Consider the following 17,666-nt stretch of genomic DNA (forward strand, 5'->3'; position numbering starts at 1 on the left):
GGAGGGGAGGGTGGGTGATGGGTATTGAGGAGGGCACCTTTTGGGATGAGCACTGGGTGTTGTATGGAAACCAATCTGACAATAAATTTCATATATTAAAAAAACAAACAAACAAAAAACCTCGTTTCACTGTGCTCTGAGTCTCTGCATCCCTCCTTTGGTTGGGTTGATGGGCTTATTTCTAAAGGTGGAGCATGACCTCCTTCCTGATACCCCTTCTTTACTTGACTTACAGGATATCTCCCAGCTTGCCTGCCTTCCTTCTTCTTCTTCTTCTTCTTCTTCTTCTTATTATTATTATTTTGGCCCTCCTTCTCAGTCTGGTTTGCGGCTTCTCCTAGTTTCCTCAAATCCTGAATGTTGAAGGAAAGTATTTTCCATCTACAGTCACTCCTTTGATGATCTTATTTGGTCTCATGGCTTTAGATGCCATCTGTGTGCTGTTAACTCGCAAATTGATATATCCAGTCTAGATGTCTCCCCTGACCCTCAGACCTCCTGTCCCTTCCTCCTGGCCTCTCACCATCTGTACATTAATGGGCATTTCAAACTCCACACACCCAAAAATGAACTCCAGATAGTTGCCTCCCCAAAACAGCACCTCCTTTGTCTTTCGCATCTCAAGAAATGGCAACACTGGTCTTCCAGTTGTTTAGTCCAAACATCTTGGCTCCTTTCTGCCTCTGATATTCTACATCCAATCTCTCAGCAAGCTCTCTTGTCCCTACCCTCTAAATATATTCATATTTCAACCACTTCTCATCCCCCACCTCTGGATTATTATAATTGGCTCCCAATTGGTCTCCCTGCATCTACCACTCTCCCTTCTAAATCTATTCTTCATAGAACAGCCAGAGTAACTCTGTTAAAATGTAAATCAGATCATGTGGATCTTCTGCTCAAAACCCTTCACAGGATTCTCAAGATGGAGTAAAAGCTAAAATCGTTACTGTGACTTGCAAGGCTGTACTATCTGGCTCCTGCTACTTCTCTGGCCTCATCTCCTGCTCTCACCATAGTACACTATGCTCCAGCAATTCTCCACCCTTTGTACTTGATCTCTCTGAAATGTTCTTTCCTAAACATCATATCAATGCCCTCCCCCTTCTTTTTCTTCAGACCTTTATTCAAAAGTCATCTTCCTAATAAGGTCTTCCTTGGCCTCCCTACCTAAAATAAAAAAAAACTTCCCTCCCCGCTTCTCTGATTTTTCTCCTAGGCATTTACTGCTATCTTAAAACTATATATTTTATTTAACTTCTTTGTTGTTTATCTCTCCCATTAGAATGGAAGCTGCATGAAGAGATGTGGGGGGGGGGTCTGTTTTGTTCACTATTATATACCCACTATTTAGACTAGTGACAGGAATACAGTAAGGCACTCAGTAGGTATTTGAATGGATGAAAAAGGTGGACAGTTCCAAGAGGCAAAATTAACTCCTTAATGAAAACTTTGTAACAACTAGAGCTGCTTGGAAACATAATCATGTTAACGTACACAGTACACTACGACTTAAACATGTAGTCTCGTCAAATCCTCACATCAGTCCAGGATAGGAGGAAGGCTCTATAGTTTCCGAAGCTGGTTGAAGACAAAACTAAATCCAGGTGGGGAAAACGACTTGTTAAACTTCACACATCTGGTGTGGTCAGGAGTAGAACTGTGGATGAATGCTAGCTCTAGAAGAGGCTGGTGGGTGATGGAGCTTAATGGGGGTTGGGTTTGAAGGACTGCCGTTGTCAGAAGGCATGATCTCTGAAGCGGAGGCTGAGTCAGAGGTTACTGGAACAGAAGCATCAGGGAAGGAGTGGGAGAGATGACGAGGCTGACCACTAATGTATTTAGCCCAGGCCTGGAGAGGGCAGCTGAATTCCCCAAAAGCAGTGCCTGAAGCTGACTAGTCACTCAAACCCATTCAAACCCATACATGATTTCAAATGCAGAACTGGAACTGGAAGGGCGATCTTAAACCTGTGAGTCCCCTGCGGGTCTGCAGAGTCTGGCTTCTCCACTGGAGTGTGAGGTCTACTGGGGGCAGGGACCATGTTCCTAGATTTTCCCCAGCTTCTAGCAGAGTCTGGAATATAGTATGGACTCAACTATTTTTTTAAGTTTATGTATTTTGAGAGAGAGAGAGAGTGCACGCAAACACATACACGCCCACACACTCACGCCCACACCCCCACCCCCCACACACGAGTGGGGGAGGGGCAGAGAAAGAGGGTAAGAGAGGGACTCCTAAGCAGGTTCCGCACTGCCAGCACAGAGCCGGTCCCGCAGCTCCAACCCTCCAAGTGAGATCATAACCCGAGCCAAAGTTAGATGCTCAACCAACTGAGCCACCCAGGTGCCCCAGGACTCAACTATTTCTGTTGAAGTCGTACATAAATAAAGCATGCGCCCCAACAAGAAACTTAGGGTGAGAATGGGAAGGCAGATGAGGTGTAATGTCACTCAGCAATTCTGGGGTAAAAGTGGACAAATTTTCCTAGGACGCCACAGGACGAACAGTCCTACTACTAAAACAGATTGCTGCTAGTTTTCAGTAGGCGTTCGCAAGCACAGCCAGGCTAAACACGGAGGGGCGGGGCCAGACTGGAGAGGCCCCTCGGCGGAGGCTCGAGGAGGGGCCAAAGAGTAGGCAAATTTCCAACCTTAACGACGTGACTAAGGTGTAGAGCGTCACATCCGGTGTGGAGGGCGGGAACGAGAAACAAAAGGAGAGCGAAGGCGCATGCGTTGGTGCTTCCCCGGTTCTGGTGGGCCCTTCCGCTCAGGCAGAGAGAAGTGCTTCCGGGTCGCTACCGGCTGCCGCCTCCTGGCGCGGTAAGTACGGAAGCCAGGCTGAGGCTGCTGTCTCTCTGCCCCTTCTCTTCTTCCTCCCTCGGAGAAACCCCGTCGCCCTGACCCGGCTCTTCAGGAGTTCCGTGCCCACACTCTTAACAGTAAAGAGCTCCAGCTCATTGGCCGCTTCCTCGAGGCTAAGCTCCACCCCGTCGCACAAGATCCGTCACTCATTGGTGTCACTTTCTGTCACCCAGCAGTTCTTCCAGTTAATTGGCCCTATTCAGGCCCCGCTGCTTTTGCGGTTAGCAACCCTATAAAGGGCAAATGCCTGTTCGAATCCCGCCCCTGCATTCTTCTTGTTGGGCCACCCCGCGGTCATTTTCATAATAAGCGAAGAATGGGCGGTGGCTTTGCCGCGAGGGGTGGGCTTTCAGAGCCTCGGTCTCTCGCCTCGTACTTACTGGCCGTTGAGGATGGGTGTTGTGTCAGTGACACGGGCCGGGAAGCTGAGGTTTACTAAAGGACAGCGGCTGGCGCAGGATCAGTCAAATGAATCAGGGCAAAAGTAGAACTAGACGTAGGTCCTTTTCTCCTGCTCATCTCTTCTAGTGCCTGGCCTCGATTTCTTCCCCGTAGGAATTCTATGCCCCACCTCACTGTGTGACCTAGAGACAGTGTTGCTTGTCCCAGGGCCTCGATTTTCCTGTGAACTGAAAGGTTTTAATTCAGATTCTCTGGGACCTTTCTGGTCCGCTCCCTCAGCTACTTAATCTGTGCTGAATTTACGTATTCTCTCACGTTAGTTCATTCAGCCTAACATTTACTAATGTATGCATTTACTCATGCCTTTAGAATGCCTTTCTGAACCATATTGCACGTGGTAGCCCATCCCCACCCCAGTTTGGTTGTGGTTCATAGAGAGGTGGTTAGTGTCCTAAATTTCTGAGGTGGAGTAAGAATGGAATGGATTCTCATAAAAGGGCAAAAAGTAGGTCTTCATGTTTGGAGGAGGTAAAGATAGTGTCAGTGGAGCCCTACTACCTCTAATTTTGTTTAATTTTGTAATGCCAGTCTGCATTCTGGACTCATAGCTCTACATGTTGGCTTCCATTTTCCACTCCTTGAATACCTTGCAAACAGCTTTACTTCTCCACAAAGTAAATTAATTATCAGAATAATTATGAGGGTGGGTATAACTGTTATCCCCCATTTTACAGATGAGGAAACTGAGGCTCAGAGAGGTTAAGTGACTTGGCCGAGGTCAAACAGCTAGTAAGTGGTGGAGCCAGGACTCAAACCCAGGTCTGTCTGATTCCCACAAGGAAGAGCTATTTCCCCCTACCTTCTACTCCACCCCATCCCCAAATCAGACTAACCAAATAACTGAAATCAAATACTTCTGATCTGGATTCACCTGGCCCTTTACCTCAGTCTAGGAGCCATGTCCACCTTGTTTCCCTCACTCTTCCCCCGTGTGACTGAGACACTGTGGTTTAATCTGGATCGACCCTGTGTGGAGGAGACGGAGCTGCAGCAGCAAGAGCAACAGCATCAGGCCTGGGTGAGTAAGGACCTAGCACAGTGGTGGAGCCTTAGTCAGGGACCTCCCCTGCCTTTCACAGACCATGATCCTGGAGGAGCTTTTTGCCCTGAGCTGGGAACAATCAAACTGGGAGGTAGGAGGCCTAGGGTCCAGTCTTTATGCTACTGATTTACGGTGGGACCATGGGATTTCTGGGCCAGGTTGGAGCCCAGGCTCTTTTCTCTAACTCATAGGAAATAGTAATTTTGACTGTATTGAGGATGTAGCAGATGCCATATTCTCTATCAGTCTCTCACTTTACCCTCACTGTAATCTCATAGGGCAACCATGGCCCAGAGAATTTAGTTGGATCCAGTTTATAAGTAAGTAGCAGATGACAAGAAACAAAGGGATTGACTCTTTCTAGAAACTGAGAGGAAGCTTCTCCATACTTGGGAGCAGGGGTATCTTCTTAGGGGCTGAGTGGGCCAGTCCCATGCCCCTGACATGCCCTGCTTGGGCCCTGACCCTCCTCTCCCCCTTTGGCCACAGCTCCAGAGCATCGCAGAGAAAGACAACAATCTGGTACCCATTGGCAAGCCGGCCTCGGAGGTGAGTGGTTCCAATAGGTAGGGCTTTGTGGGGCTCAGGTGGACTAAAGCTTTGCTCTAATTCTGAAGGTCCTACCTCTGACTCCAGAGCAATTGTAGTCTTCAGCTCTAGGCAGAGGCCATAAAGGGGATCTAGAGTGGGTGGCCATTGGACCTAGCACCAAAGTCCTGCAAAACATGCACCAGTCTGCTAGACTCAAGGTGGGGGGCAAGTCTGGGGAATGGAGGGTCACTCACTGCCCCTGAGAAAGGCTCCAAGTGGACCAGCCCTTGAAGTGGTCCAGGCAAGCCTATAGAGCCTATAGGCTCTCCCCTGCCTCGCCAGCACTATGATGACGAGGAAGAGGAGGATGAAGATGATGACGAGGATAGTGAAGAGGACTCAGAGGATGATGAGGACATGCAGGACATGGATGAGATGAATGATTACAATGAGTCACCTGATGACGGAGAGGTCAATGAGGTAGGCAGGGGTGTGGGGGTGGGCCCCTGCCTGTGACCTAACTGGTGGCCAAGGATTCAGAGACTCTGGATCCAACCAGGGGCAGGATCTGGGACTACGGCCGGCTGGGTGGCTGAGGCCCCTCCCCACCCACACCTAGCCTTCTCTCCAGGTGGACATGGAAGGCAACGAACAGGATCAGGACCAGTGGATGATCTAGGTAGACAAGGCAGGGTGGCCTCAGGCAAATTCCAGGCCATCCCAACTTACCCTGCACCCCCTGCAGAACCAGCTGATTGCCCCAGTGCCTGAAAGCTCACCCTTGGGTATCTCTTCAGCTGCTGCCAAGAACTGGTCTCCTTGGCTCCTCCTAGGCCATCACTTTGCCCTTGAGTCTCCAGGGCCTGAGCCCACCCCACCTTTGTGCCCATTACCTCACCCCTTGGTTGCCAGGTATAGTCTCTTTCTAACTCCCTTTAATAAAGACACAGGAATGATTTTATTTTTTTCCCCGTGTCTATTCCCTAATTGTTGGTCGGGCCCAGAGGAATCCAGCATCTTCTCTTGAGCTTCAGGGAGAGGGCATACAAGGGACTTCAGGCAAGCCTACTGGATCATATTGTCCAGGGCTAGAGGTGGCCTTGGCCCTGGGCCCAGGCTCCATTACCATTTTCTCTGGCTCAGCTTGTACCCATTCCTTCAGAGCCTCTAACTCAATGTTTACTGTTTCCTCTGATCCTAACTGGAATTGCATGGGCTGAGGAGGGAAGGCTTCTGAGGCCTAGAGCTAGGAGGCCCCTGGAGATTTTCCAGCTAGCTTCCTTGGTGTTAAGAGAGATTAAATCTTCAGGCAGCACAGGGACTCCCTTGGAGTCACCCAGAAAATCAGTGATAGAGTTGGGTTGGGAGCCCAGGTCTCTTGCCTGTCAATCCATGGCTCTCTGGAAGGAGGGGGGCAATGGAACCAAGCATCCTGATAGAACTTGATGTCTCAGGTTAGTGTAGAACTGGAGTGGGGTAGAGGTTGGAGGACAGCCTCCCCAGCCCTGAGTCCAGCATGTGTCAGGCCACAAGCAGGGAGAAGAATGGATGTTCTGAGGTCCTTGCTTCGGTGGGGGTGGAGAGGCAGCAGAAAGTGCCCCTGGGCCTGGACCTCAGCCAGGCCCTACATAGGTGAGCTGGGCTATGCCGTCCTTGATGGCAGGGAAGTCTGGGAGGCCAGTGTGGTGGAGGCGGCAGCGGTAGCGGCCACAGCTCTTGGCATACTGCAGGAAGCGGGGTGCACCAGGGAACAGCGCGTGGTCAGCCAGTACAGTGGCACCAGCTGGCAGCAGGGCATGGGCCTCCAAAAGCTGCAGGTCTCGCAGGTAACGTCGGGGCCGGTGTGCCAGGAGCACCAAGTCTACCTGACTCAGCTGGTACTGGGTTCGTAGGTGTGGGATCACCTCCTCTGAGCTACTCACGATGAGCTCCACCTGTGGGGATGGGAGGAGTTGAAGGTGAGGGTGGGAGGGTCTGTTCTCCCATACCAGACTTCACCAGGATCTGGCTTACTTTATGCCATTTCCTCTGTCCTCAGAACCCAAGAAGTCAGGATCAGTATTGTGATTTCCATTCTGCCAGTGAGGAAGCTGAGATTCAGAGGATAAGTCCTTTGCCCAAGGTCATAACAGCTCACAAGAGGTAGACTTAAGGTTTGGACCCATATTTGCTGATCTCCAAAGACCTTCCTTTTAACTGCTCCTTTGTCATCCAGCAGCAAATATGAGCAAATGACTTGGAACAGACAGGAGTTCACACATCACCCAGGGTCACAGTCTCCTACTGTGCTGCCTTCTCCTAGGTGGGATTCCCTTACTGGGGAGGCCTGGCTAGGGCAAGGCTGGGGGTGGAAGGGAAGATACTAGGGTCAGGGAGGCAGGGGCTGACCGTGCGCTCGTCGAAGCCAGCCAGGCGGATGAGTTTTTCAGCCACTGCTGCGGTGCGTGGGTTCCACTCCACAGTGAGAAGGCGGCCCCCAGGGGGCAGGGCACGGGCAATAAGCAACGTGGAGTACCCACAGTGGGTGCCCAGCTCCAGCACGCAAGCAGGAGCCTTCTCCTCCACCAGCCGCATCAGGATCTGACCTGGGGGGGAAGATGGCTTATTGCAGCAGACATGGGAGATGGATTCAGGGCCCCTGATAGAAAGGGATCTCAAATGTCCACCTGTCTCACTGTAGCCCTCAACCAGCTGGGGTCTCCTCCTTGGACTACAGCTCCAGCTGCCTCGCTCGTCCTCTGACCCTCCAGGCTTTCGTCATTCAGTCTCATCTTCGTACCAGCCACTAGCTATCTTTCCAACAAACAAATGTGACCCTGTTGCTCCTTGGTTCCTATGATTCTAAAGGCCTTTGGGATTGAACTTGGGATCCTCAGCCTGACATTCAGGACCTTCTTGGACCTGATCCTATCCAACCTTTCCAGCTCTTCCCATCTGTAGACTGTACCACAGTCCTCCCAAACAACTGTGCCCAGAGTCAACCAAGTCATCACTGGCTCATTCCTTCATGGTGCATTAGTATATGTGACTGGCTTTGCCCCTTCCTACCCCTGTCCTTATCTGCTTGGCCAAATTGAAAACAATCCTTATAGGCTCCATTTAAGTGTTGCTTCCTCCAGGAAGGCTAAGGCAGAAACAGGCACCAGGCTCCTGAGAGACCTTGGCTAGAACTTCCAGTTTCATTCCTCTTTGTTTTGTTTACTGGGTATCTTTCTAACCTGGGAATTGGAAAAATTTCTTCAGACTCTAAAAGCACTTGTGCCAGGAGCTGGGACTGAGACAAAGCCAGGTAGCTATCCTGAATGGGATGTGGGAGCCTCCACGGTGAGGGGAGAATGAATCAGCACAGATAATTACAAAGTTATGGGTTATGTGCTGAGATGTTATCCCCTTTGTATTATGCCCCCTCTGAGGCTAGCATTTATGGCTGATTCATCTGTGTGGCCTCTACCTCCTTTTCCAACCTCGCACCTCGTACATGCCTAGTACAAATGGGATGGCAGTAAGTGTTTGCTATATGAATGAATAACTTTGCCCAGCCCCCTCATTTGCAGAGGAGAAAAAAGAGACTCAGGATGAAGAACCTGCCCAATGCGCCCTGTAGGCACTGGCAGATCTCAGACCTTCCTTACCATCTTGGGGGTATTTCCTGGAGCAGAAGGCTAGGGAACACTGACCTTTGACAGGCCCCATGTGGCCCAGGTACTCGCAGTGGCTGCTCCAATGGTCCAGGGTGGTGAGGATATGACTGGGGTCTCCAGGCAGGGCATGAGTGAGCACATAGCTGAAGGCCCGTTCCTCAATCTGCAGCCCTGACAGGCAGTCTCGGAGGCTCCGCAGCAAGACCATACGCACCAGCAGTCGGAAGTAGTGACGGTACCGTACCAGCAATGTCACCACCAGTGGCAGGAAGGCCAGTGCGATGGCGGGGGACATAGTCCCTACCAGGGCTCTGGGGTGAAGGAAGGCAGACAGGGAAACCCACACCCACTATTGCTTGTCATTTGTATTATCCCTATATTTTACAAACCATGGCTCAGAAAGGCTAAGTCTTTTGTGCAGAGTCACACAACAGAACCAGGATTTGAATCTGAATTGGTCCAATTCCAAGCTCATGTACTTTCAAGGAATTCATGCTAGTCTACGTTCTACACCCAACCTCAAACCACCTCTGCCCCCTGATTCTGTCTTCACCTTACTTCTCCCACCCATTTCTCCTCATCTCTGTCGTCACCCCTTCAGGACCACTTTCCACAGTCTTCGGAAATATCCTACCCACCCCCCCCAACCGCCTGCATCTCCTGATGAGATTTCTTCCCACCCCTCCATCTGCTCTTCCCTGTGGGTGGGAGGAGTCCTTGATTCTATATTTCTTCTCCAGTTGTCTCCCCTCCCCTGCATTCACCTTTTCTGTTCTCTCTCAGAATTCCTTGTAAAAGCATGTACACACACAGCACATGCTTCCCCCCTACTCGAGCCTCTTCTCCCAAGCCCTATCCCTAATGGGGGGGTAAGTGCCTTCTCCTCTCCCATACCTTGAACCATCCATCCACCCCTTCCTCCAGATCTGACCCTCGTGAGCTCCTGGTGATGGTGGGGACTAAAATTGAAGGTAAGAGTGTATAAATGGATGTGAGTAGGTGAGTGATAGTGAGTTTGAACTCGTGTGCTTGGGGACCCACACTCAAGAGCCCTGCTTACCTGTGCTGGAGACTTCTGCTTGGGGAAGATCAGAGCCTAGAACAGGAGGGGGAGGCCTCAGAGCCAGAGAACTCTGAGGCCGGCTGGACTTGCTCTCAATTATTGATGCAGAAGCTGCTGCTGTTACCTGAGACATGTGGTTCAAGTTACTAGCTGCAGGAACAAGGTGGGGCTGACTCCTACCCTTCATGAGCCCTAAATTTACAGAACCCCAAGGTCTTGATTTGAGGGGTGATGACAGCTACTGGGTTTGGTGACCTCTCCTCCAACTCCTTGTATCAGGATATGGGGGCATGGTGTGAGCCAAGGAAATGGGAGGCTGTAATTTACTCAATTCAAAATTCAAGTTTTGTTTAAGCAATTGCCAGGGTGTGGGTCACAGGAGTCAGATCTTGTCTCATTCCTCCAGGAACTCCAAATTTTGCGGAAGAGACTGATCCAGAAACAGAATAAAGCATAATGCAATTCTTCACGGATATGGGGACTTTAGGCTGTTCTGTGAACTTCTGTGTATCTAGACAGAGCAGTGTGTGGCACATCACAGACAGTAATTACTTGATTTGATAAATGAATGGAGCTACGTGGAATAGGGATTAAGCACAGGGAGTTGGGGATGCCCAAAGAATGGGGTCAGAAATGGCAATCAGGAGGATATTGTTTGTATTCAGGCCTGAAGGCAGACCTCGTGGTGAGGCGGTGTGCCAACATGTGGAAAGTCCAGGAGGTCAATCAGGAAACTGCAAATAAATATTTACAACCCCTGCACCACCACCACCATTACCATTAACCCCCACGACCCCAGTGCTGAAAAGGGAGGCAGGTATCAGGCGCTGCAAGATGTTGAATAACAGACTTGTTGAATGACCAGTGTTCAGGATCCAAGGGAAGATATGGGATGGTTCTAAGAAAAGCACTGATAGCTTTGTGAATTAGGATTACTAGAGTTGATGTAAAAAGGCAAGCAAGATTGCAGAGAAATGCCTGAGGGCAAAGACTGCCAGGTGGCCTCTCTTCCAGGATTGAGCTCTGCTCCTCTTTGGCTTGTGAAGGAATAAGAGCTCTTCTTCCAGTAAGTCTCCCATCCCCAGTACAGGTTGAGAACTCCGTTGGGGGCTACAGTTTTTATGTGTCTTCCAACTTGGTGCTGGGCATCTGGGTCCAGTGTTTGTACACGGAGACTGTGTGCTCGAGGAGCGGAGGGCCTGAGTCCCACTTTCCCTTCGCATGGCATTTATGCGAGCATTTGGTATAAGTTCGCTCACTGACCCTGAAAGGTAGCCTGGCAGCCACGCGACCACACAGTACACATCAGGAGGGCCTCTTTAAGTCGGCGGAAGACTCCAGCCCCAAGACTGAGAAGACGCTGAAGTCATGTGACCTGCCCCTCCCTTTCATCGCATCACGTGCCTCGCGTCTTGTCAAGCGAGGTGAGCCCTCCCATTGGTTGGCGATGATCATGCGGTGGAGGCGGGGCCGGAAGCCAGGATTGCGGCGGTAGCTGCGGGGCTCTGGGAAGGGATAGGCAGGGCGGCGGGTGGCTGCTCGCTGGATGCAGCCACGGGTCATGTGACCGGAAGGGCTCCCGACGGACGCCGTCCCTCCTCGGCGCGGCCTGAGCGCCCGGCCCGACCCCGGCCATGGGGTGCTGCTACAGCAGCGAGAACGAGGACTCGGACCAGGTGCGGCCGCGGCGGGCGAGGCTCGGGAATGAGGGTTGAGAGGCTAGGGCGTGGGGCCCAGAAAAAAGCCTGCAGAAGAACGGGACTGTGGGCCTCACTTAGTACGGAGGCCGGGAGGGGACAGATTACGGAGGGGACGCTCGGCCGGGCTCCTACCCCTGTTAAAGCCCCAGCTTTCTCTACACAGTCTCCGCTTTGGGTGTGCAGGCAGCCCCCTGTCCCGCTCGCTCCCACCCCTTTCATGTTATCCTATCTTTAAACCTTTATAGCCTTCAGAATCCTCAGCCTCGGTTCTTGGGAAACACTGTCTTCCAAGCTTCCTGTGCTTTTTCTGTGCTTGTATGAGCGGGCTTTGTGAATCCATTCTAGAGATGGGTAAGCTGAGGCTCAGAGTTAGCTTTTCCTAACATGAATCAGGAATCTATGTATCTTCTCAGTCCCTCGAGTTGGAGAAGGAAGGTCACTGCGGTTTGGGGTCAGAGAAGGCCTCTGGAAGTAGGTGGCATTTGAGTTGACCAGTAAAGAATTTAATAGAGACCATGACATCAAGACGTTTTGGGGAAGCAACAAAGCGGGTTTCACTTTGGCTGTATTGGATTAGAGAGGTGGGATGAGAGCTCAGTTTGACCTGCCTCGGTGCAGTTTTTGCTTGGGGCCTGCGGGTTCCTTTAGCTAGAGGGGTGCTTGCCCTGGGAATTTGACTGTAGACCTGATCCCTTTGCAGAAAGGATTAGGCTGGGAAGATTGTGCAGTTTTAAGTTCTTCCTCTTCCCCTTGGTGCATTCTCACTTCTCCCTACATCTTAATCTCTGAACTGCCTGCCTGATCTCCTTTTAGGAGTGGGGAGACCTTCCCAAGGATGAAGTCTCAAGCTCTTGCCTCTAAGCTTGGGTCCAACATGTGTTGGGTTTCAACACATTCTAGACACATAGACGACAGAAGGATTTCAGCAAGTAGTTCACAGTCTGGTGGAGAGATGGTCACAGAAGTGGATTATATTATTGGTATTTGGGAAGTCGGTCTTTCCCCAGTGACTCACATGAAACTATTTTGGGTTAAGAACTTAAGGTTAGGAAAATGCCCTTTGTTTGAGAGGCATGGGTGTCTCCTGGGCCTCATTAATTCTCCAAACCCCCAATGAACACATATTCCTATTTCCTGTGCCTTACACCTTAGGCATACATCATGTCCACTATCCCTCACTTCACCCCAGCCTCTTAGAGGAGACAGTATTCCTGCCTACTGGGAAAACTGTGGCCTACTGGAAAATTGTCTCCTAAAGGATAACACGAACTCTTGCAGGGAATGAGTTAAGAAGGGTTAGGGCCTTCTCAGAAAGGATACCAGCTTCTAGCTGGGAGAGCTGGGTTTGTTGATCTCCTGAACTTTCATCTTCTTGACAGGCTCTCACTTCTGTTTCTAACCCCCAGAGAGGTGCTCAGTCAGTGCTGGTTGATTTGAGCCTTCATGTGGCAAAGGTCTACAAGCCATTCGCTATCCCAAAATCCCTTTCTTAGCTCTTGGGCAGGCCCCTCCCCCACTTTAATCTCTGCTCCTTTGTTACAATAAAAAGAAATAAATGACACATTTTCAAAGACTTTTTATAGTTCTCTCATTTGACGTTTGCCAAATGTTTGTCGTATAGGTGTAGGTTATGTACTTAAAGGTAAGGGAAAAGTTCAGAGAGGCTAAGATATTTAGCCAAAGATACAAAGCTGAGTAATGCTGTAGTCAACGTATCTTGATACCAAGCCATGTGCTTTATCCATTGGGCCAAGATATTCTTTTCAGCTATGCCCATACACCAGGTGACTACTCATGGACAGACCATGTATATGTGTCTGTGCTGGAGTAGACAGTGAAAGCCTGACTCCTGGGTTGACACTGACTCAGGGACACACCTTGGTGTGAAACACTTCCTCCATGCTTCACTTGCCCTTGGGGATGGGGTGATGTTATTTGTTCACTCTGATTGGGGGTAGCCTGGCCTCTTCTGGGAGTCTAGGTCTCAGGAAAACATCGTTCTTGAAGAATCCGCTTAGACATGGGGGACAGGGGAGACTGCCCTGTCCTATAGGAAGATCTGTCTGAAGTAGGGCTGGGAGAAGGACAGCACACAGGAAGCAAATTCAGGGTTCATTATGGAGCCAGCTTTCCTTTGAGATAGTTTGATCTTTAGCAAGCATTTTGTCCTTCTAGCCCTTGAATACTTAGTCTGTGTTTTGAGGAGGAGGAAGGTATGTCTAGGAGTTGGGAGGTGATAGGACAGAGTCCCACAGCTTTTGTCTCATGCTGTTGGGAACTGAAGACGCTTGGCAACCTAGACTTGAGAAGGAAGAGTATTGTGAAAAGGCTCGGCCTGCCTAGGGTGGGGCAGGCGAGCAGGAGGAAGTGGCCCTCTGTGAGGACAGTTGTGGAGTTGGGGGCAGGGGAACTGGGAGCCCACAGTGGGAAGGTCTATATGGTAGGAACTGAGATCTGCCTGGAGTGGAGCACTGGTGGTCTGGTACTAAGGGTTGGTGAGTCAGCATTAGGCAGGATGGGCCCCCTTGTCTTTGGCTTTGTCCTGGGCACCCTTGCTCTTTATGGCTTGGATAGATACCCAGCAGGCCTGCTTATCCAATTTGTGGCTGACATAAAGCCAGCAGGGATTTGCAGCTGATAGGCTCAAGGCAGGGTCATATTCAGAGAGATTGCAGTAGATTAGAATAAGGGGCTGGAATAGGACCAGGGAGACTTGGTTTGGCCCCATGTTAGTTCTGGGGGTTGTGATTATTGGCTTAAGCTAGCAGTAACAGGACTACTGAAAATTAAGAAACCACAAGAATAGAAGTGTGGTGACTTGGCAAGGGAGGGAACAGCTGCACTGTTCGGGTCAGGTTTCACCAGGTGCACCAAGTTTGGTTCTGGGAGTCGTATACAAAGAAAGCATTAGAGAAGAGTGAACACCTGAGAGTAGAAGGGACCTGTCCTCTAGGAAGGGGGCACACTTGGACTGTGTGACCCAGAGGCTGGGACTCTTGCCCTGAGATTACATGAGGAATATAATTGTCTGGCCTCACGGGGCCTCCATCCTGGGAGCAGACAGCCTTTCTGGGAAGGGCCTGGTCTGGGGGATCAGGAGGGCCATTCTTGGGCTCCTGACTCCCATCAGTTTCTAGACCTTACTCCTCTGGCTTCCAGCTTCCAGTATTCTTTCTCATCAGGTGCTAGACTGTTTGCTGAAGCTCCAGAGTGGTTATTAAGTACATGCTTTGTGTCTCTGTCCATCTTTTCAGGGTCTCTAGGGCTGCTTGGATTTACTTTAATTCATCCTAGACCCACAACTCAGCTGAGCTCCGAAGGGCAGGCAGGACTGAGCCTTATCTGACATTCCATACACTTCAGCACTTGGGATATTTTTTGGTGCTTAAAAGTCATAGCTGGGCTGAAAGGAGAGCCCAAGAAAGGCAGGTTGGACTAAAGGCTCCAGGGTTGGGGTGACTGGGTGGCTCTGTCGGTTGAGTGTCTGACTCTTGATTTTGGTTCCAGTCATGATCCTAGGGTTGTGAAATCCAGCCCCACATCAGCTCCAGCCCCAAATTGGGCTCCGTGCTGAGTGTTGAGCCTGCTTAAGATCCTCTGTCTCTCTCTCTCTCTGCCCCTCTCCCTTGCTAGCATGTGTGCTCTCTCTCAAATAAGTAAGTAAGTAAGTAAATAAATAAGTAAATCTAACTAAAGGCTCCGGGCCTGACTTCTCCTCCATGGCCTTTCCCAGGACCGAGAGGAGCGGAAACTGCTGCTGGACCCTAGCAGCCCCCCTACCAAAGCCCTCAATGGAGCTGAGCCCAACTACCACAGCCTGCCTTCCACTCGCACAGATGAGCAGGCCCTGCTCTCCTCCATTCTTGCTAAGACAGCCAGGTGAGCACTGCAGGACCAAGCCTGGGCAGAGCTTTCTCCATCCATGTTAAAAGCTGGGATAGGGGGACTGGGCCCAGGACATGGGGGATGGGACAAGGTCAGTGGTGAGAGGTACTTCTAGGCCTGGGCTTGCTCCAGTGGGGAGGCAGGGACATGGTGTCAGATAGCTCTGGAATTGGGACTTGGCAGTGAGTCCTGTGTATCCCTCTTAAAGCACCTGTCATGTTCCCTCTGCCTCCTCTCCCCAAAGCAACATCATTGACGTGTCTGCTGCGGACTCCCAGGGCATGGAGCAGCATGAGTACATGGACCGGGCAAGGCAGTACAGGTGAGACCTGGCCAGCTTGCATCCCTCCCTCAGGCTACTTGGGTCCCTCCCTGCCCCTCGATCCCTTATCCACCTTTGGAGTCCGAGCCCCAGTCCAGGCTCCTTGTTTGGGTGTGGCCCAGGAGACTGACAACAAATCTCTCTGGTACCTCAGCAGATGTGCATGTCGGCCCTGTTTGCCCCATGGCCTTCAAGGGTGCGGAGGCCAAGGGAGGTGGGCCTGGAGTGAGTTTGTGGTGAGCAGAGGCCACCGTCACCCTGCTTCTCTGGCCTGAGGGAGTGAGACTTCCCCGAGCCGGGCTGGACTGGGCAGAGCAGACTGGCCTGACTGCCCACCCCATCCTCCCTCTTGGCCAGCACCCGCTTGGCTGTGCTGAGCAGCAGCCTGACCCACTGGAAGAAGTTGCCACCGCTGCCATCTCTCACCAGCCAGCCCCACCAAGTGCTGGCCAGCGAGCCCATCCCCTTCTCCGACTTACAGCAGGTGAGCCACCCCTTGGCCCGCCCCTGCCCATCCTTCCTGCACTGCCCAGGCTGTGGCAGAGGGTTCGCCCTCTCCATCTCAGAGGCAGTAGGGAAGTGGAGTTAGAGAGCCTGGTAGCTCAAGTACCTTGCTCACTCTCACCTCTCTTACTTTGTGTCTTCTCCTCTCCACCTTTGTTCTCTTTCTCCCCTTTGTTCTTTTCCATCTTTCCCATCCCTGCCTTTCTCTTTGGCTTCCTATCCCCCATTATCCCCTCCTCTCTCGCCACCCAATCCACCTCCCTGGCTTTTTGGATCTCCCTTCTCACTGCCTCTCTCTGTTCCTCTCCTCCCTGGTCCCTCTGTCTCAGGTCTCCAGGATAGCTGCTTATGCCTACAGTGCACTTTCTCAGATCCGAGTGGATGCAAAAGAGGAGCTGGTTGTACAGTTTGGGATCCCATGAAGAGAGGGATCCTTGGGACAGCTCTTCTCCTCTCTTCACCCGTCTCCACCCTGCCTCTCCTGGCCCCCAGCCTCACTGCGGCTCATACAGTACCCTAACCTGCTACTAATCACAGAGAAGAGTGTGGAGGAGGAGAAGAAGCTGGAAGGCTGGAAGCCTGAGCAAGTGAGGATGGAGCAAGGGAGGGTAGAACCATTTGGGACTGGCGTTCAAAGCCCTGGCCAGGGATGGGGTGGGGGTCAAAAGATTAGGGCGTAGTAGGTCTTCACTGTCACTGGGAAGGTGGAGGTACCACTGTGAGAGAGTGATCCTTAGGGGGCCTGTGGGGGCCCCCTTCCCATCCTTTCTCTTGGCCTCACTCCTGCCCCCCTCTCCCTGACTTGGTGCTCACATGCACCTCAGTAGGGTTTGTGACCAGGGTCTGGACGAGCTTGAATCTGAATGAATTGAGTTTGTATATCTAGCACCCTGGGTTTTTACATGTTTGGGGTTTTGTTTTGGTTTGTCACCCTCGATAAAGGAAGTGTATTCATCTGTGTGCTGGCTGCAGCCCGTCTGTCCTGCCCACCACCCTGATACTACTTCTGGTCTGTGAGCAGTGAGATGGATGCGGTGAGGGGGGGGGGATGTCTTCTAGGGGCATTAAGAGGAATCCAGGCGATAAGGGTTCAGGGTTCCCCGGTCTTAGCCAGAACTTGGCCTGGGCTAACGTCAGATTGGATAAGACCATGCTTGTCCTTTCTTGGTGATGGGAACACTGTCAAAACTGAACAGACTTGAATCTGAGGCAGCTCTTGCTGTTGGGGCCCTGCCTCAAATTCAGTGGAATTACCAACAAGCCCAGGGTTGGGGGATAAAGGCAGACCAAGAATACTTGGTATGGAACCAGCAAGCCAATGTTTTCAAGCAGAAGATTCCCTTTATCAAATGAAATCTCAAGCAGAATCCCAACATGTAAGACAGAGCAGAAATACCCTGATCTGATCGAAGTGGGGGGTTCAAAGATCACAGCCTGTCGTCTTCTCTGAGGGATCTCCACAGAAACTTGGCACTCTGTGAAACAGCTCTAACCCCAGCATGTCTGAATTGAAGAGTAAAGAAAGGGCTCAGAGAGGTAAGTCTCCCAAGGACATACCAGTAAACCCAGGTCCCCCGTGTCCCAGGTGTTGCAACAGGCCTTTTCCTTCACTGCCTCCCTCTTTCAGCCAAATAACACTGGAGCTACT

At 51.2% G+C, this 17,666-nt stretch overlaps 3 protein-coding genes and 1 long non-coding RNA gene across 7 annotated transcripts; 2 read left to right on the plus strand and 2 right to left on the minus strand.

Moving 5' to 3' along the window:
• Positions 1-1,420: 1,420 nt before the first annotated feature.
• LOC122483397 lies at positions 1,421-2,764 on the minus strand. The gene is made up of 2 exons (XR_006297400.1): positions 2,655-2,764; positions 1,421-1,782 (listed from the first exon to the last, which is right to left on the minus strand). It is a non-coding gene; the product is annotated as an uncharacterized LOC122483397 (long non-coding RNA).
• Positions 2,696-5,864, plus strand: ANAPC15 (anaphase promoting complex subunit 15). Of its 3 annotated transcripts, none has more exons than XM_043580363.1 (5): positions 2,696-2,826; positions 4,219-4,348; positions 4,862-4,921; positions 5,246-5,383; positions 5,523-5,864. In XM_043580363.1, exons 1-5 carry the CDS (start codon positions 2,735-2,737, stop codon positions 5,580-5,582), a joined length of 480 nt encoding a protein of 159 aa, XP_043436298.1. In that variant the 5' UTR covers positions 2,696-2,734; the 3' UTR covers positions 5,583-5,864. The 3 variants fall into 3 exon arrangements, with proteins under 3 accessions (XP_043436298.1, XP_043436299.1, XP_043436300.1); XM_043580364.1 differs by having other exon boundaries at positions 2,698-2,826; positions 5,535-5,864; XM_043580365.1 differs by lacking the exon at positions 2,696-2,826 and adding an exon at positions 4,073-4,089 and having other exon boundaries at positions 5,535-5,864.
• Positions 5,838-11,087, minus strand: LOC122483390 (transmembrane O-methyltransferase). 2 transcript variants are annotated; one of them, XM_043580351.1, is made up of 5 exons: positions 10,871-11,087; positions 9,605-9,731; positions 8,581-8,855; positions 7,292-7,488; positions 5,838-6,837 (listed from the first exon to the last, which is right to left on the minus strand). In XM_043580351.1, exons 3-5 carry the CDS (start codon positions 8,837-8,839, stop codon positions 6,517-6,519), a joined length of 777 nt encoding a protein of 258 aa, XP_043436286.1. In that variant the 5' UTR covers positions 8,840-8,855; positions 9,605-9,731; positions 10,871-11,087; the 3' UTR covers positions 5,838-6,516. The 2 variants fall into 2 exon arrangements, with proteins under 2 accessions (XP_043436286.1, XP_043436285.1); XM_043580350.1 differs by having other exon boundaries at positions 9,605-11,087.
• On the plus strand, positions 11,057-16,978 carry LAMTOR1 (late endosomal/lysosomal adaptor, MAPK and MTOR activator 1). The gene is made up of 5 exons (XM_043580362.1): positions 11,057-11,283; positions 15,041-15,186; positions 15,437-15,514; positions 15,872-15,998; positions 16,348-16,978. The coding sequence occupies exons 1-5, from the start codon at positions 11,242-11,244 to the stop codon at positions 16,438-16,440; spliced, it is 486 nt and encodes a 161-aa protein (XP_043436297.1). The 5' UTR covers positions 11,057-11,241; the 3' UTR covers positions 16,441-16,978.
• Positions 16,979-17,666: the final 688 nt, after the last annotated feature.

Source organism: Prionailurus bengalensis, chromosome D1, assembly GCF_016509475.1.
Source record: "Prionailurus bengalensis isolate Pbe53 chromosome D1, Fcat_Pben_1.1_paternal_pri, whole genome shotgun sequence".
In the NCBI taxonomy this organism is placed as follows: Eukaryota; Metazoa; Chordata; class Mammalia; order Carnivora; family Felidae; genus Prionailurus; species Prionailurus bengalensis.